Below are 24,076 nucleotides of genomic sequence, written 5' to 3'. Positions count from 1 at the left end.
TTCCTACAGAAGACAAAATAAAATCAAAACACATTTCATGCTCTACTTCTGGCAGAACACTAACCACACATTGCTGGATTAGCTAGAATTTCATAGCTTTTAGCCACTGAGGTAGGAGATAGAAAATAGTCCAGTAAGGCAACCAAAAAATGCTCATGTAGTTAATTATTTGATTTTTACTTGTTGGTTTCTATTTGTCTGTATCTATCCATGAAAAATTGACTATGAGTATGAAAGTAATTATATTTAATTACAAAAAAATATCCTGGTAAGCCCTCCTGGCATGAGTATGTTTCTGAAAATCTTCTAATTGCAAAAACATATCATTAAACTCCAGTATTGCAGCTACTGCGATAAAAATAGCTAGAGGGTCTTCTCCCACCTCAATCAAATGCTGACAGGAGAGTATGTTCAATACAGTTCTGCTGCATTTCACACAGTAATCGGCATCTAAATTACTGTCTGTTCCTTTAGGGAACACAAATAAAGAGATTTGTTAATAGAAACAGGGGAGAGTGGAGTTTGCTGCAAACACAAGCTTTTGCAAAGTTGTTCTGTATGGTGCCTGCAGCACAGGCATGCATCCTCTGGAAGATCCTGTGCTACCCTGACAGCACCAGGGGATATTGGATAACCACCCTGGCTTAGAGACCACTGTAGTGTTTGGCTTTCATATGCCAAATATTGGCACAATACAGAAATGTTGTCCTGGCTGAATGGACAGAGAACGATTGAACTGATGGAACTAGAGGGGACAAGCTGGACAGAAATATGCATGTGGAATAGAGTGAGGAGGCAGCTGTGGTTGGTTTTGAGCTCATGGGGAGCCCTTGCAGGAGTTTATAACTCAGTTAGCTACTTCAGCTCAAGAGTATTTGCTCATACTGACTCCTACACGAAGCTGGCTCAGCATTGTCCAAGTTTATCTAGTGCACCAAACTGTAAACAGACTTACATAGTTCACTAAAATACCATGGGCCAGACAAATCAACTGTTTCAACACAGTATAATTTCTTACCAGGTAAATTAGTATAATTCAATAACTTCAAATAACTTGTATTTCCCACTGTCAATATTCAAGTACTGAGTATGGACAGGAATCTCCTTAGTTAGTCCAAATGCATTCTGTAATTGCTTGAAGTCTCTGTACAAAGAGAATGATCATATTTCTACCAGTGCAACAGCATCTGGCCCAGACAGTATCTGCATCACTGTGCACCACACAGACAGCATCCAAGGACATACCTACAACTGCACAGCCATAAGAATGTGAAATAAAACTACTTCATGAATTACACAGATCAAAATTTCTTTAAAATGCACATTTTGATACTGTAATCTGATTTGAAAGAAAATGGAGACATTACAAACCTCAAATGTGAAACTAAACGCATTTGTTCACATCACACAAATCTCAGAAGGGAATTACAGTGCCTCCTTGCCAGCTTCTTGTTCAAGTTTCATGCCAGACCCATGGAAATTATTCTAATTTCACTGGCATTAAACTAGAATGCAACAGTGACAAATCAGTTCTGCAGCCTTACAGAGAGCAGTTGTGAATTGTTAATAACAAGCAGCAAAAAATAATTCCTCTTAAGCATTTTGCTGTCAATCTTCTGTTTTCCCCTCCCTATGATAGTCCAAACCTTTTAAATATAAATTCCAAAAATACGTATATACCTTCAAAAATAATATAAATTTCATTTTTTGCCTTCTCCTTTATAATTTATAATAATAAATAGTAATGAATAAAGAGCAACTGAATCGGTCTTTTTGCATTCTTGGATGCTCTGATCATGCAATAAGCAAAGCACAGCCACATTCCTTGCAGCTTGCATCTTGTATTATGTGAGTAGGTTTTGCTGTCTGTGTTTTTGTTTGGTTTATACATTTTTTCATTACTTTACTAACTAGCCAGCCCTGTTGTGATTTTACTAGAAGGCAAAGAAGGCTATGTGGAAAAACCTTGCATGAGAAAGTCCCTCCTCACAGAGATTCCTCTAGCACAAGGTAGTGCTCTTGTGCCCATGTATCCTCTTGTGTGGCCCCACTCTGAGGAGCCCAGTGAGCAACGAGTGCTGGAGAAGAGTGTCCTGCCCAGAAGCTCCTTGTCAGTCACATGGGGACACTTACAGACTTGGCAGTTCTTTCCAGAGGAAGAGATTCTCCTTGAATAACTGATGACTGGTGGAATAACTGACTTGGCTTTCCATCAGTGCTAGGCTTGGAGCTACTTTCCTGGAGTTGCCTTCTAAGCACCACAGACTTGGGTTAAGTAAAACTGAAAGAGCTCTCAAAGAATGACTGGCTAAATAAATGGAATAAAAAGGAGGAAAGTCAAAGTCTTGTTTTTCCCCTTGGTCTCTTAGATAATACGTTTTCTGGTCCCAGTATAAATATCTCATTGCATTCTTGGGAATTACTCTGAGGTAAATTTTCCATATACTTTGTAGCCAACCAGTGTGGACTTTACGGCGTTAAGGCTGAGAGACCTCTCCAACAAAGCCACAAGGTATCATTGTGTTCAGGAGTACCAGGTCAGGGGTGGCCCACACCTGGCTTCAGAGCTCTAGAAAATTCCTTCCTTCTGAAAGAATGTCATCTAATTAAGTACAAAGTACTTTTTTCCCATTTATAGCAAAACAGAGGTAAGTTTAATCCCAAATCTTTGTTATTTGTCATGTGTACACACATTGCACTACCAATTACACACTGGCCCACTTGAAAAAGGGGGGTACTTCAGTGCCTGCTTTAACTTTGCATAGAGGGAAGCAAGCAGTGCTCCAGATATAACGATTCAAGCACTGAAGTTCAAAACATGTTAAATGCTGCTCAGTGTAGATACTATGTCAAATCTAAGGTCTGCATCAGCAAAGCAAAAGAGGAAAAGGAGAATTTATGAGATGTGAAAGACAAAAAAAAAAAAAAATTACTGCTGACTTCAGGTCATAAGCAACAGGAAGTTTTACCATTGATTTCAAAGTCAAGATTTTATCCAAGATTTATAGCATGAGTTTGGTAAAAAACAAACAAACAAAAAACCAAATGAATCACTCTGTAATTTAATTAACTATTTCCTAGTTAGTGCAACTAGGAAAGGGCTTCAGCCATATTTCAACTGGCTTCCTACTCTGAACTGTTATTTGATACCTGAACTAAATAATGACAGCCAAATTGATAGTCACGACATCTTTGAAGACCCAGGTTAATTCATTTAACTAAATAAAAATAGAGTCAAAACAAAGCAAACTGCTGTGTTTGGAGATGAAGAACTTAATTTACTTGGCCTATGGCATGAAGGTTAGTTGTAAGCTCAAGTCTCAAATGTGTATAAAGTGATACCAAAAAGATGCATGATGACCTACACACACTTCTATTCTGTGAGTATTTCCTTATGATCACTTAACTCACTTATAGACTGAAATATAGATAAGAAAAACACCTTTCTTTGTGGAGCAAATGTACGTAAATCAGGGTGACACTGATTTTCTGGCACAAATTCTGGTGGCTCCGGGTCATTGCAGCGTAAGGAGAACCTGATAGCCAGCATTTCAGGGTGCTGGGAGATGCTGGAGGGTCAAAGTGAAGTACAGGATGACCTTGGAAAAACAGAGTGCCACAGAGATATGGAACAAGGCAAGGGACAAGGACTGGAAAATGGACATTGTCTCAGAATTTGTCTCAACAAGTAGGAGATTTACCTAATGATAAGGCTATACTGAAAACAGGCCTATTCTGACATAAAAGAAGATGTCAACTAAGATTACACCTTTTCTGAATAGGTTAAGGGCAATTTCCAGATTCAAAGAATAACCATACCTAGCCTGGAGCATAACAGTTAAAGAAATAGAAGATATGCATGAAGGCACTAAGGGAGAAGTGAAGATTAAGACTGCTTCTAAGAGGTTTGAGGAGGGCCAGAGCTCTTCAGTGATTGCCAGCAAATACTCAGAGAAATGGGATCAAAGAGCAGAAACTTCCCTCTGAAATTACCGTGTCCAAGCAAAATATACTGTCAAACTGTTAAATATTTGTGAATAGAGGCTAATGTTTTACCAAGTGTTACCAAAGCACATTCACAAAAACTTCCCAAATAGATTGCGCATTGTTTCAAACACTCAGGCACTCAAGGCAATGTGTCAATCTGTGAAGAGGTTTAGCATGTTCATTAAATATTTTCAAATACAAAGGGTTAAGTACATTGAGACAATGAGTTATGAATTCACTAGCGAAAATCTGAATAGTATCAATAACGTGTTACTTCCTGGCTTGCTTTATGTTCAATCTATGTTCAAATGAGATGGCAAAGAGGTTGAAGATCTAAATACAATTGAGGCAAAGCTCCTAACGAAAAATCCATGATTAATAGAAATAACATAATTAGAGAATCCTCTGATATGCATTTAAACTATTTCCTAAAAGCTTCATATAGAGGAATCAATTGCAGAGGAGAATGATCCACCAATGGCAGTCTTTGTATTGGAGTGGCAGCTGCTATAGCTACCTCTGTGAGAAGTTGCCTAAGTTCTCTGCTAAGAGCTGTAAGAGCATTTTAAGCTCTAAGATAAAAGCCATCACCAATAGCCAAAACTAAAAACTAAACAGCCAAACATTTCTTTGCTGTGAAAGCTCATGAAACTATAAAAGAATAAAAACTCATACCTGGACAGTTGTGTATTGTACATCCTGGAAAGTGACATTTGTCAAGGGCAAACAAAAAAATACAAAATAAAACTCTTCCTTAGCCACTGATTGTTATTGCTGTCTTTGCAGTTTCCTTCCTTTTGGATTAATCTCAAGGATTTCAGTAAAAATGTGTCTTAAAGTTAGTCCTTGCCAAGTGCTCTGCTTTCCTACGATGAGATTGCACACGCATAAAACTCTTCACATACATGTGTCAGTTTATGCTCAGACCAAGTGAACTACTATTAATAGTGCTGCTTGGAGTTTATCATTGTTTTACAAGAAGATTATGCAAATGTCAGTTTTGTAGATTCATTTTTTGTTTTACTATCTGGAATTCTTCAGAGTCAACAAAATGATGTTCCATAATCTCATTCTCACCATGAACATGGCTAGACAGGATGGAAATGACAGGGTGATTATTTGTTAACTTGGAATAAGTTAGCCTTTAATTTTCAAAGACATTTAGCAGAATTTCTACTAACCTCACTAAATACCAGAGTAATAGGGGATCCTGTGTCTTGTGTTGTATATCTTCATCTGAACTGTCACAATCACTGCAGCATATGACTGTGATTCATGTGGAATGAATTGTTCCACACCCACCTACAGGATATGCTATACACATTAAGGCCCAAGTCATTCACTAGCATCAGCATTTTAGGAAGTCTGAAAGCACATTTCTGAACAATTACAGCTCTGCTGTCTACTTACCTTATTTCAAAAACAGAAAGTAAAAAACTAATGTTGATCTGGACCAAAACATCTGGATCACAATTCTTTAAAAATAAAGTTCTTACATTCTCTTTCCACAATGCTCCACCCTATCACTTTTTAGTTCTTCAGTATAATTCCACTCTGAAAAGAAAAAAAGCACTGAAGAATATGAGATCAGATGATCTTTCGGGCTGCATTGCTCTCCTATTCTGTGCCTGTGGATCCCAGAATGACAGGAAGAAGGCAGAGGACATGCTGCAGGTGCGTGGTGGTTGGTACTAGAGGTTACTGCTTCCTAGTGGTCAGAGAAGAAGCAGGAAAATGTTCGGTTACACATTTGATTTTAGTCACTGCCAGGGCACTGCTAAGGCAAAGGACTTCAAGATTTCAAAGGACTTGAAGGGAACACTACCACTACAAACTTTTCTCTTCTGAGCGATGGAGACTCTGCTGAAATGTTTAGGCTGTTGGACATCTATTATGTGGATAAATAGCACTGGAGGATGCAGTAGAGCTTACTGCTTAACTAAACTTTTCATCTGGTAAGCCAAACTCTTGCACTGTTCTGTGTGACTCCTCTGATATGTTGTCAGAATGAAGGATATGGAAATCAGGAAAAAACTGCCTTTAAAATGCACACTTGTGCACTCAGTACTGCTATTGGGCTTCTGTATGTGTGGCTTGACCTTCAAAATAAAAAAAAAAAATGTCAAGAAATTCACTCTGCAGTGCTCGTGTCCCAGGTATCTCAGGGAAAACACAAAGAAAGACTGCATGCAACTTCACTCTGCTGGTGTCTTATTCTCCAGATCCTACAGTAAAGATATTTAAGAAAAATATTAGAAATTATGATTTTAAATACAGACATACGATTAGGGCTTTGAGGAGGAGAAGAGGGAAACAGAGCTCCTTCCAGTAAACATACAGTATAATTCTACCCTACAGCTGCTTTGATGGCTGTAAAAGAAGATTAGGCTGCTCCTAATCGCTGGTGACACAGACAGCTGTGGCCCAAGGAAAGGGAAGCCAAGCTCTGCACTTCCCATATACTCTCTAATTTTCATCAGTCCAGCATCGTGCAGTTGATGAGAAATTCCCTAACTGATAGCAGCTTTTTGCTTACACTCTCTACTAGTTTTCAGTTCAGATTCATTGAATTCCTACTTCTGGTGGATTTTGAAGTGAGCCTTTAACTTCAGCTACTTCACATAAATAGTTAATTGTCTTTTTTCCCCTCTGGAAGCTCAATAAATGAGGCGATTGATGCTTTAAGTGCAACTCCTCCCCAATATTCTAAACATAATGAGGTTAGTGCTAAAAGCTGGATTCTCTCTCATCTGTCTGCATTATCTATTTATTCTGCATACGTCACCATGGTAAATGAGTGCTGCATTAAGTACTAAATAGTAGTGGTCAGGCAAACTGTGCGGTGCTTTATCTCCTCAGCAGAGCTGAAACATGTATTAATGGATTTTAGTTTCTACCCCATGTTTAAATAGAAAGCATTAGTAATATCAAATGATTGAATTATAGTTTAGACAGTCTTAAACCAAAACATTCTATATTCTTATTCAAGCCATTCTGTCTCATTGTGTTTAAACAGACTACATTTCAAATTATCTCTATTTTTTTTACTTTTAAAAAAGAACCCTCAAAATACAAACAGAATGTCTTGCAACAGGCTAAACTGAACCCATTTTGTTTTTTTAAAAAAGTTATCTAAATTCCACCAACATTTAATAATAATTGTAGAGTCACGTAGCTGTACTAAAGACAGCTTAAGCACATTGACTGGAAGAATTCATTAAATATACTTAGATATTTCATATTCTAAATAGCAAATTCAGCATATATTGTCATTTCTCACCAAAAAATGCTGAATGAAATATAAAAGTATTTGGTACAAAGCAAGTCTGTTAGGCTTCCTCTAGAGATGTATTAAGCTTTATGAATATTAGAAAGTGGGAAGCTCTCAAACTGACTTTCTCACAACACCGTCATTCACCACACTGCTATTCTCTACCCATGGCACACCTTGTTGTCACATCAGTACACAAGAAAACAGAAGCAAACTGTCCAAAAACTTATCAGTAATGACACTGAATAACCAAGGAACTGGTGATCCGTAACATGAAACCATGTATGTTAAAAATGATTTGCAAATAATCTTCTGGGATTGGAGAAGGCTGTTTCTATGGTGCTTTTGTATAAGGAACAAGGAAAACAGATGAATAGTACAAGGTTCAGATCTAAAAATACCTCCTTCTCTTTCAGATAGCTCCATGGACGTTGACCCCTCAAATGCAAAACCAACAGAAGGTAGGGGGGCAGGAGCAACAAGCAGCATCATAGTGCACATTAGCAGCACAGATGCACAGGTAAATAACAAAGAAAGTAAATTCATCTGCTGGGTATCTGAGGAACAAGATTAATGGATAAATGGAATTCTGACCTGGAATTCTGTCCAAACTAAGCATGAGCTTCCTGTCCCCTCAGCTACCCCTGTCCTCCTATCTAGGTATGAAATTTAAGTTCTGGCTGTAAATGTCCAACTTTCATCACCTGTCTGCAGTCAGGCTCCATCCTTTCCATAACCCAGAGCTTTCTTTGACCTTGCTTTCATCCAGTGCTTCTCCTTTTTGGGGAGGGAAGGCAAGAACTTGTCTCAGTTTGACTAGAAACTTTCTTGATTCAGCCCAGTAGACTGCAGCCAGCACTGTGAGCTTGGGGTTAGGCTGCCAGCTGCAAATGGCAGAGGCTCATCCTGAGCTGGAGCTGAGGACTGCATGGTACACCCAAAGATGAAGCATGGCAACACTTTGTAGTCATTGTACCATAGCAGCTCCTCCATGCAAATTAAAACAATCCAAAGCCTGCTTTACTTACCGTAACTCTTAAAGGCACAATATATTATTATTAGGAGGAATGACTCCAAGAGCCAAAGGAAGAGTGAAGGCAAGACACTGACCTGAGGTCCTCATTGGTTCAGCTAAGCTGTCCTGGTGGTCACCTGAAATCAAACAGTTTGGAACAACAGAAGACCTGAACCTAAGAGCTCTTTTCCACCGTGTAGCTTATTTGGGCATTGTTTAGAACAACACTGATTTCACGCTGTTCCTGACTATATGTATTACACAATGTGTAAACTGTTCCCCAGTAATGTTTATACTTGTGAACCAATATGGTCATGACCTCAAAATAAAGCAGCAAAAATGCATCTGCTTGCCTCTGTGATAACCTCCAGTTCAGGCAGAGCAGCTCTCAGTTCCTCCTAGCCAAAACAAAATCTGCTCCTCAGCATACAGTCTGTACCATACTGCAGGCAGCACAACAACTCCTTTGGCTGTCATAAAATCTTCACCCTCTCTTGAAAGCAGAGCATGCCTCCTGCCCATGCCTGTGCAGGAGTTTCTGCCTCTGAAAGACGCAAAGGGTTTTGTTTTTTTTTTTCCATAAGAATATAAAAAAGACATTTCATTGCTTCTGTTTGGAACCTATGAGCTGTTTCTTCTGGGCCACATTAAAAACAACTCAAGCACAGTTTCCTGTCTTTATTTATTTATGCATTTACTTATTTTAAGACTATGAACTTTTATTTTCCTGGGTCATATCACAGAGTCTGTACTCATGCAGCCTATGTGTGAGGAACTTTTGCTGTGACTTGTCCCTGGGATTCTGTGATCCTGAACTCCAGAGTAAATTCAAACCAACCCAAACTAAGGAGCATACAGGTACAGTGCAAATGGGCAAGAAAAAGAGATGCAGTTTGCCACTGAACATCTGCAATCCCACATCAGCCTGCAAACAACAAGCTTTTTCAAGCATTGACATTTTCTTTCCAGCTCAGGAGTCCCTCTGTCACTTTCAAGCTCTCATGCAGTGTTTGCTCTCTGTATTTCATTGTCTCACTGTGTCAGCCAGCCCTTCACAGTGCAGGCTTGAGGAACACAAAGGTGTGCATGGCCCTGACCAGCAGAGCCTGATCTCTGAGCATCTTTGTGCCAGTGGTAATGAGCTGTACCAGTCCTGTGGCCATTGCTTATTGCCATATATCCACAAAGTCCTAGACTACAATAAAAACAATATGCATAAATGGTATTCAAATTTAGCATATAGAATGGCCAAGTACTTAGACTAAAAAAAGTTAATGACAGTTTTTTTATTACCACGTTTGAAGTCTAAATTTGCAATTGAAAACAGCTGCTCTTTGGCTTGCTCACTTTCTATTTCCTGAACCAAAGTAAGCAGTATGTCCTACCAGGATCTCATGCTTTTGAAAAACATATCAATTTTCATGAACTGTGAGACCAAGAATTCTCTGCAGACTCAAGTTTCATTGAAACTTTTGCCTGAGAAAAGACTGCAGGGCTGGTTTGCTCCAGTGATACTCCAAGCGAAAGAGGAAGCAGGAGAGCTTTAGCAATATTTGGATTTAGCTCTTCTGCAGGATAATAGGCAAATGTGCTTTTAAAACTAAGCACATGCTTATGTCCCTTTTTTAAAGCATAGGGATAAGCAACTGTGGTTATAGCAGGATGTGACTGAGTTATCCCAGTAGCCTGTACAGGCACCCTGCAAAGGAAAAGATGCTGCATGTTTCTCTACTAACTCTTTCCCACTAACATTTATCTTTGCTCTCATAGATAGTAAAAGGATCCTGTAATTTCAGATAACATTAAAACCAATTAGATATTATGAAATCAAACATCAGATTCTCGGATAGCTCAGTTGATAGCAACTGAATCACAATAGGGGTAAGTAACTTCATAATCTGCTTCTCTGTTCAGATCATAGAATCATTAAGGCTGGAAAAGACCTCTGAGGAAAAGTTTTTTTCATCATTTTGTTTACTTCACAAGCTCATTTTGTCCACTGCAATAATTATAGTCCTGCTGCTATTCAAATTTCTCTTTTGCTGACTTTGCAATTATTATATATGATTTCAACCAAAGTGAGCAGGAGAAAATGCACCAATGAATGCACCAATACACTGGGCTGAATATTAGCCTCTGCAGTCACATCTGGATGCCAATCATTCAGTGTGGTCTGGCACTTAACTGACTCTCTGGAAACAAGAAAGCCAAGCAGATTTTTCTTACAGTTTTGGAGTAGCTGTCATCGGCTTAAAATGACTTGTCTTTAGTAGCCACTCCATCTTCACTTAATGGCAAAACAGCTCTTATCTACATTCATGAAGACAGATTTCTGTCAAATCTGTTGTAGACATTAGGGATGGATGAGAAGATTTACAAGAAAACAACTTTGAGATCTATCTATGGCACAACTCAAACTGCACTTATTATACTTCCAAATACACTTTACTCTCTTCTGGTTTCCAGATGGCTCTGGATCCAGAAAACCAGAATACCACAGAAATGCTGCTTTTTTTTCATGCTGAAATCAAGAGCAGATGCAAAGAAGAATACAGAAAAGTCAGTTTCTTAGAAAATCTCTCTGTGTTTTATAAAACAAAATAAGTTTAGATAATTTGAGGAAACTTCGCAACTGCATCTAAACATTTAGAATTGCACTGAAACACACACTTCAAAGACTTGGAAGCATATCTTTTTCTAACTGTTTGCACTGATGAGGGAATTGGAGCACTTCAGTGCATCAAATTCAGGAGACTAGATTTTAGTGTAGCCCAGCTCTGATTTAACTGTTGGCTTTGACAATATCATCTCCATTTTCTACTGCTCAATTTCCTCAGTGATTCAGGAAATCATGCTTCTAATGAAAATTATGTCAGTGTCAAATTTGCACTCTTACTATTGTAATTATTTTATTGTCTGTAAACATGTAGTTACTCATTTTTGGAGATTAATCATTATTCATTATACTACTGAACTTGATTCAAAACCCAGTAGCAGACTAGCAGTTGGGATTTAATCAGACAGGTGGCAAGAGCCTCTAGGACTTGCTGACTCCTCTAAATGTTGAAGGTATGCAATAATTCTGGAAGTAGCCATGCATGTTTTGAGATCATGCTCCTAGTGACTTTACTATTCATACTTTCATTCTAAAGCTATTGTCTGCCTCTTCAATTTAGCAGTGCAGATCTTGTATTCAGTGGGTTTACACAGCTGCATGTGCACCTTCCTCTCAAAACTCTTGTCCATATCAAGCATACCATGTGGAAGCATGTACACACATGCTCATGCATAAACCACATGGTGTGGTATAGGAAAAAGAAGGTACTTGCAAAGCTTTTATTTTCTTCTGACTATGTAGAAAATTTTAAAAAGCAACAAGGCAAGATTTAAACACACTTTCATTGATACTACTGCCCAGTACCTAAGTTAGAGGGATAATATATAAATTAATAAATATATGCAAGGGAAGAGAGTGAATATTAGCTCTTGTGTTTTCATGGAAATTGACTGATACTTGCAGCAATCCTAAGTGATAATAAAAATGATTTATTTAAAGGTTTATTATGAACATTGCAGGAAAGGAGATAACAGATATGTACCACTTTGTTTACACTACTATTTCCTGCAAATTAAAAAGAGTTCTTATTCTCTGTTTTGTTTTGATTTGGTACTGTACCAAGTATCTGTTTATAAAAGGAAATATGACAGTACAAAGTGAGTTGCAAAAGAGATTAACAGTCAAGGTGAATTTGCTTTAAATTAAGTCCTAGCAACACGGGCATCATAGATCCCATTAACCTAAGAAAAGACAATCTGAGACAAATCTTTCATAACTGAGAGTTGAACTGCCTGAAACTTGGGCCACAGTGCTACTCTCTGAACTAGGACAAGCATTAGCCCTGTAACAAATGTACAAGTCACTTGTACTGTCAAAAAAATACAGTGTTAGCCATATGACACGCTTGAACATCCCTAACCTGCTCTATGCTGCTATGATTACAAGCAGAAAAACAGGGCTTTCTAAATGCTTCCTTCTGCACAGTCCTCACGATTTCAGCTACTGGTATTATCAATCAGAACAGGAGACCGTCAGCATGATTCAGTAAGTGGAGATCCCAATAGATCTAAGATGGTTTAATTTTACTGAGATGCCAGTGCATATAGTAATGATCTATGAAATATGTCAGTAAGAAAGAGCCCAAGGCATTTGTTGTTGTTTAATAAAAGTCAGGTGATAAAGAGGTAAGGCAGGAAAATTTCTGGGAAGAGTCTCAGATGAAGATATATATATATATTTTGTATTTGTAAAGGAATAGTGAGAACAGACATCACATGCTTCATCAGAAAACTGGAGAACAACCTATTCCACAAAGAAATTTCCTCTGTTGAATTAGCCTTGGATCCATGCTAGCATCTCCAGAGACTGAAAAATCAACACTACAACTGCATGCATCTCCACAGATTTCACTTAGGGAAAGAAAAGTGCTGTGGACAGAAGTGTTTCATCAGGGTCCTGTTTACTCTTCTCATACAGACTGTAGAAAATTAGGAAGTCTGAAATCCTGAAAATACTGATATCATATAGAAGTCAGCATCCACAGAGGTTCATGGATTTTACTCCAAATAGTTCTAGGATCCGTTATTTGATATTTAGTGCTATGAAATTAATGGTGGATTTTAAAATCATGTAGTTAATACAACCAATTTGCAGAGAACAGAGTATACATATTCAATAGCTAAGATGGTACGCTGGCACTTACCCGGGGGCACATGCTCATTCATGATGACGAGTGATGCTGGTGTAGGTCTTCTTTTCCTGATCTGTAGCATGCACAAACCAAGAAGAGCCATCAGGGACCACCAACCACTCCACTCTCAAAGCAAAGCAAACAATTCATCTCATGTCATTCTGAGAGTGAATCAGGTCAAGTTAAGAACAGAAATAACAACAACAGCAAACCTCACTGTCTTTCTCACTGCTCTTCTGGACTGACAGTGACTGAAGTCATGCTGCAAACTTCTGCATGGAAAGCCAAGTATGAGGGAGAGCCCTCCAAAATACATTTGTGATTTGCAGTCACCTTGAATGAGTTTTTGGATGTGTATTGCTGATGTGTTTCAATTATATCTTAAAATCTGGACATTCAACTTTGCTGCACAAAAATAACTGCAGTAGCTGATGAGCTTTATTTGTTCAAATTCCTACTGGTGGTGTAACACTTATAAGCAATTATTAAAATGAGTAAAATGAGTAGATTTCTTCAATTGAAGACTGCCAAAAAAACGTTTCCAAAGAGCATTTTACCATACTTACCTATCAATATATAATCCTGAATAGGGACTGTATGCAGTTCTTCTTATTCAAAGTTTATTTGGTTAGGCTTTTTTGTTCCATTAACACTGGTTGAACTACATCATATTGGACTATCTTCCGGTAATGGACAAACTTACATTGAAAGTTGCTACACTAAAACCTCCAGGCTATCAATATTCTATTGAATTTAAAAGAGCAACCAGGAGTATTCAAGCCAGAAACCATCCTGACACAAATGCTAATGTCAGTGCACTTGTTCTTTTTCAGTTGCTGACCCAACATCTGTAGTGAGCTGGGTTCAAATTCTGCTTTCAAAGGGGTAAATGGAAAATTACATCATCGAGTGTAATAGGGTTATTCCAGATTAGAGCAAATGTAGCTGGCAGCAGTATTTGCTAGTTTAATTTCCTCACACGCCCATGGCACTTGGAATTAATCTCTCAACATTAAATGAAAAACAAACAATCTTGTCCTTAAATACCAAGCAAAATTTGGGGCGTATGCAGCAAAATCCAAATCCTAAGATTCTCACGGGTTTCAGAAAAAATATCAGAACACATTCTGCTTGAATTCATTGCAGAAGTTTTCCACAAGCACAGACATTTTATAGCTCAGAAATACCTATGGACAAAATGAAGACGTGCAGCAATACTCTCCTACTCCCTTCCAGCACTTCTTCATTTATTGGTCACTCATCCATCATCTACCAGCAAAGGCAGCTGCCTTTAAAGAGAAATGACATCCAAGTATTCAAGAAACAAGATACCTGCCCTAAAGGTGGAAACAGTTTTATAGCTACTAACACAGAACTGTCAAGGTTATAATATTCCCCTGGTATCAACTAAAAGGAGACTTACCAAAATAGCAGTGAGTGTCAGAAAGTACTTGCATTGAGAGAAATATTCTGGGTGACCTAATTATGACTTCTCCAGTGTTTCTTCTAAGCCTGTGTGTGTCCTTCTTTATGTACATCTGTACATAGCTGTTCAGAATACCAGACATCTTTTCTTTCACAGACTGCTGTACTGCTATATATATTTTATGTCTATGTGTATACGTGATTCAAAACATAAATAGGATGCATATTAATTTCATACATACATAATTCTATATCCAGGAACATTCTTACGCTTCCATATATATATTTCAGATATTTAAAACATGTTAAGAATGACATAAAGAAGATGGTAATAATAATGTGCAATATGGAGATATCTAAAGGGATGACAGTACGGAAAACGTAACTCTCATTTTCTCAAGGTAAAATAAATGGTAAATAAGTTGTCTTCTAACTGGACTGTGAAATATAGTTGATATAATTATCAACTTCATGTTTTGCTTTTTGTAAAAACACTGTTCTTTAGCTGATTGAGAATGTATATTCAAGTGGAGGGTATACATTAGAGCAGAAGTCCAGTTACAGAGAAGGTACAGCAAATGTACACTGGGTAAACCTTCCTGAGGCAAAGAAAGTTTATTCTGCCTGGAGTATGTACCCACCTCTCTTTGCATGTATACAGATATCACGATGATCTCCAAAGCATTTAGTCTGTAGTCAAAACTAATATAAGTTAGGAAAAATTTTAGGTCATATTACCTGTAACCACCCTATACTTGCCTCCATGCACCCCATTCTCTCAAAAATAAGCAATAGAAACTCATTGTCCTTACCTGCTCGGCTGCTTCAGGGTCTATTTGGCTCTGAAATAGCGGCACAGCAAACTGGATCTTTTTGGGGCTGTTGGGCTCCATGGCAGTGCTGAGGTGAGGTGGGTGAGCGCAGAGTCTGGAGTGCCTGAGAACAGAACCTGATTCTGCAGCTCCCTCGGCGCCCTCCTGAGAGCCGTGCCGCGTGCTTCTCAATAACAGCTGTAATTCCCGACTTAGCAAGTGAATCTGTGTGAGTCGAGTAGCACCCTTATTCCACATGCATAGAGATGCCGCTGGCTTGGCTATTTTTTCCCCCCTCTCTTCTTCACTCCTTCAGATCCTCTCAGCACAAAGCTGAAAGGAACAATAAGGTAATTGTGTACCAGTTCACTTCTGCATATGCCAAGCATTCACTCAGAAGCTAATTGAAAATGCAATACCAGCATTGCATGGCCTGGAGCCCTGGGATTTGAAAGAGAGGATCTCTCCGCTGTACATTACTAACTGGCTGCTCAGAAGTGCAATGCAAGCTCCCTCTGAGTATTGCTGATGGGCTCTTAATTATTGATGAACGCAAATCAGGAAGTTTTCAGTTTTTGGGGGTGGAGGTAGCAGGAGGGGTAGATGCAGTAATTCCATCTCTGTTACACTGTGCCAGAACTGCTCTCCTCTTCTCACGTATCACACAATTGCCTTTGCTCTTCCAAATCCTTTTCTAAACTTCTTCCAGGAAGATTTTTTATGATGACACTACATAGATACCCACACTCTCACAAAGCATATCTGGTGCGCTAAGTGCAGTTTGCACCTTAGGCTAGCTCAGATTTAGGCTGTGATCTCTCCTGCTAGGATTCATCTCATGCAACTTCAGATATTGAGAAGTTCCACTTCTAAACCAGCAATCTGGTCTCCCTCCTACTTGATATATCAGAACACATTTCACCCTGCTTCACTTAAGAGGAATACAGCATCTACTGGAGATTATATTTTCCCTCTGTCAACCCTAGGAAAAAAAAAGCTGACTCAGGCTAAAATTCAGAAATCTAGATCTCACTTTAGGGTAAAATCTGTGCTTTCTTTTAAGACCATAAAAATAATATGATCAATCATATAAACAATGCTCTCTGAATGTACCTGATTTTCATTTTTTATTGCATCTTAATTACAAGCGTCTCTTAGAGTCTCTTTAAAGTGAGATCTTAGAGCTCACAACCATTACAAGACAGTACAGCAGAGCTTGTGCAGCAAAATCATGCTTAGTTCCAAAACAGAAAACAGAAAATGCTGGAGGAAGGTCAAAGGACTATGTTGTAAGCATAGCTCTAGGCCCACAGCCAAAGAGCATTGGGTCAATTTTCTGGTATCCATTGGAAATAAAAAAGAGAAAATGAGGTGCAGAAGGAAAACCCAACAGGTATGTCAGGATGTGCTTCATCTGGGATACGGCTACCTGCAGAGATCAGGTGAACTTCTGTCAGGTTTTTGGGAGACCTATAAACTCTCAGTTGATCATCAACAAGCCAGGATGAAAAGCAAACAGGTGGAACACGTGGAGAAGAATAACAACCTGAGCCTACCCTTGACAGGCTGCAGTAAGCAAACAGAGAAGCAGTAGAATTCAGAGCTGAGGATGAGCATAAGCAAAACTCAAAGGATTTTGAAAATGCACTTCTGGTTCAGGCCATTGAAAGTGTTAAGGATTTCCACAGTTCATCACGGGTTTATTCTAGAACCACTGAGTATTTCCCCATCTGTGCCAGTGTGGGAGGTGGGGGAAGGAGTGGGGATCCTGTGCATGAACAATGCACAAGCTGTATGCAACAGAATAAACCAGAAAATCAAGGCTTTAATTTATGTAAATGAAAATTGTTAAGACATTGTTGGAATACCAACAAGTACCTGAACAGAGGCAAGTACACAAGTAATTTAGTTTATGAAGAACTAGGTCAAACCCAAGAGGAGAGAGCACACTAAAACTAATGACCTGGCTGACTCAAATACAACACACAGTGAATTTTCCCTTCTCATCCAAATCAGAACTCCTTTGTACCAAAGTGCTTTTCAGTTGGTGGCCAGTAGCTGGAAAAAATGACAGCAACTTAACTGACAACTTGCTTGATGCTCTGTTTTGGTTGGCACAAGCCATTTCTGAGAGCTAGGAGCTTACAGTAGATGTTTAGAGGGCAGAACACAATCATGGAGCTCAGCACTGCAGATCTAACCAAAAATAATTGCTTTTATATTCTGCTCTATTTCTCCTCTCACAATATATCCTTGGACTTATTTAATAAAATTTGAAATCCTAAAAAATTGCCTTTTTCCTGAGACTGAATAAAAGAGAATGTAATGAATTTGCACTGATGCTACCTTCCCACATTTTGTCCCCAGGCTACAATCATTTCTTTTGCCCTCATACCCCTAACCCTTGAGTGGTTTGCCTGAATGAATACAGCTTTACAGCTGTAACTGCAGTGACAAAGACAGACTTTCATTACTGAGCTGTGTGATAGGTAACATCCACAAGTTTTCTGATGGGTAGAACATACTCATCTGATAGGATGGAAAGTATTTGGTGGCTAGAGACGAGACTGAACAGCTCAGGGAGTGTGCATCATTGCTGGGGATTTTCCCATTAGATTGAATGTGATATTTTATGTGCTATAACAGAATTGAAGAATCACAGAAAAGTCTTGTTTGGAGGGGACTTCTGCAGGTACTTGTTCCCACCTGCTTCTTGAGGAAGAACCTGAGATCAGATTAGCCTGGTCTCTCTCAGCTAATTTTGCAATATTTATAGTGTTAAGGCAAAATGTTCAGTTCTGCTTACCAGAACAAACAGAAGAGATGCACAGAACAGGAACATTCAGTGTTTCATAAAATTGATCAAGCCTTTGCTGCTTCTACAAAGACCAGTCACAATTTGTTCATAGGTTCATTAGGTTGGAAAGGACCTGCAAGATCATCTAGTCCAACCATCCTCCTATCACCATCCCTACCCACTGAACTACTAAATCAAATCCCTTGTTCCATAGACTGCCACAGATAGACAATAAGAGACAATGCAACTGCGGCAGTTCTGCTGGTACAGCTAAGAGATGGTGGTGAAGGAAGAGAGGCACAGGCAGCTTTCACCAAGTCCAAGAGTTAGGGAAGGTTTGCAGGATGGTCTAATTATTTGCACCCCTCATGAGCAGACATGACACTAATTTCAGTGTCAGCATCAAACAGAGGTGATTCTTCACCCTAAATATATCTATTGTAGATGTCTCTGAAACTCAGTATATTAAAGTATGCTACAATGACAGTGCAATGGCACTGTTACATCATGAAGACAATTTCTTACATTAATGACAAACTCAGGTGAAAAAACACCCATTCAGACTGAAAAGAATGTTATAACATTAAATGACTGAAAAGTTGAATAAGGTGCATTTCAGCTCTTGTCTGCATTCCAAAGCTGTTGCTAGCACCAGCGTCCAAGAAACAAGTGAGGCAGACAGCAAGGGCAGGACAGGACAAAGGGATGGGTTGCCTTGCCTAGCAGGGAGAGGAGTACAGTGCAGCACAGAGGTGCCAACTTCAGCCATTCTCCTCTCTGTGCTGCCTGGGAGCTGGCTGCCCGCACATCCTCACTACAACAATAAAAGTAATTTTAAAATAGTAGAAGAGGCATATTTCAGAGAGCAGTCAGATATAGCATTTCAGGATTACTGCATCAGCTCACTCTTACACCTAATTTGCAGCATGGTCTCCAGGCAAAGTGCGCTTGCATTTTCTATAGACTGCATCACAGTCTGGGGAAGAGATGAAATGCATTTAAGTGCTGCCAAATCCTTTTAGCTCATCTTCTGTTTTTAGTGCACTCTCCACAATGTTTTGAATTCCTTCATGATTCAGCTAAAACTATCACGGAACAAAAAAAAAAAAAAAAAAAAAAGGAAAAACAAAAGCAATAACTGTCCATAATCTTTCCCTTCTATGTCATTCACTAGGTTCTGGATCACAACATTTTAATAGACTGCTGTCATGATGAGCTGCCATAGCACTCAGCTCCTATTTTCCCTACTGCGTAAGGACACACTTCTAATTGTTTCATAGCCAAGGGCTCAGGCTGCTGGGAAGAGGACTTGGTGGGCAATGTCCTACACTCCACACCATTTCAGCAGTGTCAGCCATCTGTCTCAGCTTCTCTGCTGTGGTCAGGGAATACTGCAGCACCCACCAGGAGATGAGTGAGACCTGGAGCTGTATCTGAAGTCAACCTGCTAAAATCAGATGCAAGTCTTTCAAGAATGAGCACTAGCATATCCAAAAGTTTCCTTTCAAACAGTTAAATGCAGGTTTTGCTGTCAGAGTGGCTCCCACTCAACAGCTGGAAACAGTCTGATGCTCATATATAGAAAATGTGAATGTATGAGATCACATTTGCCTTGTGAGCAGCAATTGCTGCTGCACGCAGGTCAGGATGGAGAACCAGAAGAGCTATTGGCCTACTAACAGCCTAACACAGACTTCCATTGCCAGTACTCACCCATCAAACACCAGGCTTTGGTCAACACTAACAGTGTTCATGGGTTTGTAAAGCCCAGTAAGTAAAAAATACAGCTAATTTTATTTATAATTTCTCTTTACTTGAGATGATAGCTCCTTAGTAGTGTGACTATAATCATTACCAGTTTAAAGGTACCTTTACTTGAGGAAGAAAGAAATGACACTACCTGTGCAAGACTTTCACTAGGGCTCATTGCTCTCCTAGCTATCAAAAAACGTACATTTACTAGTAGATGCTCTCCAGTGCTGTCCATAGAATCAGCCCATCTCAAGCACAGGAAACAGGCTGCATTAATGGTACGGACATAACCTGTTTAAGCAGTCTGAAGATCTATATCTAATACAGACTGTAGTTCAATAGTGCAGAGACTAACATTCTGGTAATGGGTTTACAGAGGAACTTCAGAAGGAAGTCATGTCAGAGTTCACTTCCTTGTCAAGGAGCGGGTAAATCTAACACATTTTTTCAATAAACAAAACTACTGTGGACAGCTTACATACATGTTACAATGAAATCACATAAGCTGCTTTCCATATTAAGCCTTTGAAGCAAAAGTTGACTGTAACACTGAACTAAACAACTGAAATATAAAACTATGTTTCTACCATTATATTATTAAGCAAAAGTTAAAATACAGAGGACAGGGAAGCTGAACAGGAAATGAGCTCTTACAGTTTCAGCGTCTGGGTTAGAAAACTCACTGTATGAACACAGGCTGCTGTAATGACAACAGAAAGTCATCAGTTGAGCTACAAAAGCTCAGTATGCCAAATTCACCGTGTATTTTTAAAATTGTTATTTTTGAATTTGAGATACTTAATATTTTAGTTTTTTATTGCCTTCTCCTCTACTTTAGATGATGTTTTAGATGTAGAGAAGTCACAGTGACATTTGGAAGTGATGTCTACAGCACCCACATGGCAGCAGCTGCATCACCCAGACACATCCAGCTGGGACAACTCTCAGGAGCTGAGGAACCATCATTCATTATTCTGTACATGAGCACCAGGAGCAGAAGGAATATGGCAGCTCCATGAGTGGGGATGAGCTAGAAATCAAAGGTGATCCTAGCACGAATAGGTTGCAGCCCCACACGGCCTGAAATAGCAGCAGAACAAGAGGGCACCTTGTGGAATTATTAAGAGCTTGTTTCAGACAATGATCATTTCTCCATACAAGGTGGACTTAAACTTTGAAAGTCATCAACACAGGATGCTGTGGACACCAAAACTATATGTGTACTAGAAAAGGCAATTAGTTGCAAAGAAATCCATCAAGGATACCACTGCTAGCCAGGAAATCCAGAGCCACAAAGTGCTAACAGCAGGAAGGGTGGAAACACACCTCACACCTCCTCAGGCTCGGTTCTTCTCAAATATTTGATGTTGGTCACTGTGGGAGTGAAGACACTGAACAGGCCAGAATTCAAGTTTCATCTGCTATGGTTGCTCTTATGTTGTAAACTGTGACTGAGCTCCAATCATCTCATGAGCCTGCACTGCTAAGATTTTTTTCCATTGCTTATGTCAGTGTGAAAACACGACTACATATAAATTTTCCTGCAACACCTCCAATAACAGCAATACTTAATTAAGTACATCTTAAAAAAATACTAATAAACGCAATTGCACCCTAAGCTTTGTTTAATCTGTGGACAGAACATTGACATGGGACATCAGTCTTCAAAATGACTTATTTTGCCTTCATAGTTTTATAAGAAAATGTAAAACTAAAGCCAAACAGAAATTTCTGTAGTTTCTTTTTGAAATAGTTGACTCCAGAACTCCCTAATGAGCAGTAGCAAATAATTAAAAACAGAAAAAAGATAAATTCTATGCAATTATATAAATACTTACAGATTTACAAAAGACTGTTATACAAGTAGGTGTCTATACCACACTCACACTCACCTGCTCAGACAGTTCTTACTTTATGCCATGCTGTCTTCACATCTTCACATTGCTATAATTTAATCACTTAATCATTGTCCAGACTTTCCTGTTCTACAATGCCTAAAAAAAAACCCCACAAAATACCTGTCTCTGTATATCATGGTCTGCATCACTCAGCAAATACCTACACAGAACTGAAAGATATACAGCTTATTTGGAATTAGCAAGCTTTTTTTTTTGTTTGTTTTTTAAAGAAATTAAGGTATTGGTCTCATTGTTACAATTTCTCTTCTAACAATTGTAACCATTTTTATTCTAAAGCCTGAATATAAAGGATTACTATCACATCTAAATTCACATGTCAAATATCAAAGTCAATAGGCATTGTACAAAAATTATCTGTTTTTTGTTTTTCTGAAAATCAAATGATGTTTTATTTTAACACTGCCATGTTAATTAAAAAAAAAAAAAAAAGCATACTGGGCCAAAGCCAGCGGTTATTCTACTTCACAACATCATCCACTTTCTATGAGTTTGGGTTTTGTTTCCTACTGAAGAAGCTCCTCCAAAAGAGGAACTTTCCATACGTTTAGGCACAACATTGTTTTGCATTGAAAGCTATGTCTTGAATTACTTATTTCTAATTTGAGATTCTGTTTTCTCTCCCTCATCGGTATCTTCCTTTGGCCAATTTAATTGAAATTGATTTATCTGTGAAAATAGATGAACCAAAATGTTCTAACCCATGCAACATTTTAAGAGTAAGCCGTTATTTTTTCAGCAGTACATGAAATCCAGAGGCAGTACAAATACCACCTTTGCAAGACCCAGTAGAGTAATACCAGTGAACACCAGCAGTTGGATTGTATCAATGAGGGTCTTAATTCTCACCTTAAAAGAGATTGCATTTGGAGCAAAACACTCTTTTGAAAGTATGCAGCTCAGAGCATCTTGATCATCTCTTGGTTTGCACACCACATGTTTTGAGAGAAAGAAGATGAAGGGCAGCCTCCTTTCTATGAAGGTCTTTGTCAGCAGAAAGATTTGCAAAAGTTTCAGGAGTCCCTTTTAGTAGATGCAGGAGCACGCTGAGTCCTTTCTCACAGCAGAGCTGCAGAATCTACCAGCAGCAGAAGCCTCATTTCCTGCTCTAAACCCAGCCAAATAATAAGGCTGCCTGCCATCCTCAGTCCTTTCCATCCCAGGCCTTGCATGCAGTGCTATGTGTGGCACAACAGCAGCTCACGGGCCTGCAATGTGTGGGGCTCTGTCTGTGACCCCAGCTGCTCACCTCAGCTCCTGGATGCCAAGGTGTCACCACTCAGTTTCAGCAGAGGTCAAACAGACTAATAATCTATTTGCTGTGCTACCAATAGTGATGGAGTTGTCCAGTACCCATAGAAAACAGCTAGCTTTTGCATTTTCCTTGCCTTACATTCCTGCACCCAGCAACAGTCACAAAGACTGCCATCATAGTAATGTTTAGAAAGGCATCCAAAATTTCTCTGGCATTACCGCTGGTTTTATTCATAGCAAATTTGACTGAGCAATATTTATCAGCCACTGAAGCAGCTGTTTCAAACTACATGAATTCATATCAAATTGCAGGTTGGCAGAAAAAAAGACAACATTAATTTGTAGGGAAAGTAGCAGTTTCAATCATTAAACAGAAGAAAAAACATTTTTTTTTCTCAGAAAATCATTACAGCTGAATCAACATTACTAGAGGGCAGGGCATCCAGGTTAGACACGTGTCCAATAATAATGACAGCTATTCCTAAGGCACTAAGTATCAATAGTTTGATATCAGTTCAGCTTAACGTGACAGGAGAGCATTACAATTTTGTTTTAAAATAGGTGTTAATAGGCATTCCTGTATTTACATAAATGCCTCTCAAAATATTAGATGGTGGTGTCCTTAAGAGTGGCAGAAACCTACTACTTATGGAATATGGAAAATTAAATGCTTGCATATTCAATTGGTTGAAGCACGAAGTATGTTTATTTTAAATTACGCCAGAACTTCACAAATCTGTCTTCCATCAGCTGAATGAAAAATTGGCACTAGCTTTTGTATCTCAGAATATATTCAACATTAGACTCTAAGATGCTGAGAATTGAATATTCTTGTGAGCTTTAAGCCAGTGAGTCCCAGCTACTCTGGGATCTGGTATATAAGCAACTTCTCTCATCAAGGCAGAGACCAGGCTGCCTCACCCACAGCAGATGCTGCTGGCAGCCCCTCCTTGATGGTCACCAGCTCCTGAAATGCTGTCCTCCAACTCTCCATCAGAGCCATAGCTATCACTTTACTTGGAATTGCCACCAGGTAGTGGATGGGCACAGGATTCATTTTAACACAGGGTATGTTAACTAATCTGGCTGGGGGGCAAGG

General features: G+C 39.0%; 1 protein-coding gene across 3 annotated transcripts in view; it reads right to left on the bottom strand.

Annotated features, from left to right (window-relative positions):
* PPP1R1C (protein phosphatase 1 regulatory inhibitor subunit 1C) overlaps window positions 1–21,788 on the bottom strand; it is a 44,025-nt gene extending 22,237 nt beyond the window's left edge. For 2 of the 3 annotated variants that reach the window (XM_065750274.1, XM_065750276.1), the window contains exons 1-2: window positions 15,259–15,651; window positions 13,034–13,094 (exon numbers count right to left, since the gene is read on the bottom strand). In XM_065750274.1, the coding sequence (XP_065606346.1) occupies window positions 13,034–13,094; window positions 15,259–15,516 (319 nt within the window). In that variant the 5' untranslated portion in view covers window positions 15,517–15,651. Of the gene's footprint in view, window positions 1–13,033; window positions 13,095–15,258; window positions 15,652–21,699 lie in introns of those variants that run through there. The other variant, XM_065750275.1, reaches the window with a different exon arrangement.
* Between the last annotated feature and the right edge of the window lie 2,288 nt (window positions 21,789–24,076).

This window comes from Cyrtonyx montezumae, unplaced genomic scaffold (genome assembly GCF_038088225.1).
Source record: "Cyrtonyx montezumae isolate F1298 unplaced genomic scaffold, pur_monq_1.0 scaffold_7, whole genome shotgun sequence".
Taxonomy (NCBI): domain Eukaryota; kingdom Metazoa; phylum Chordata; class Aves; order Galliformes; family Odontophoridae; genus Cyrtonyx; species Cyrtonyx montezumae.
This window is presented reverse-complemented; position numbering and strand designations above follow the sequence as displayed.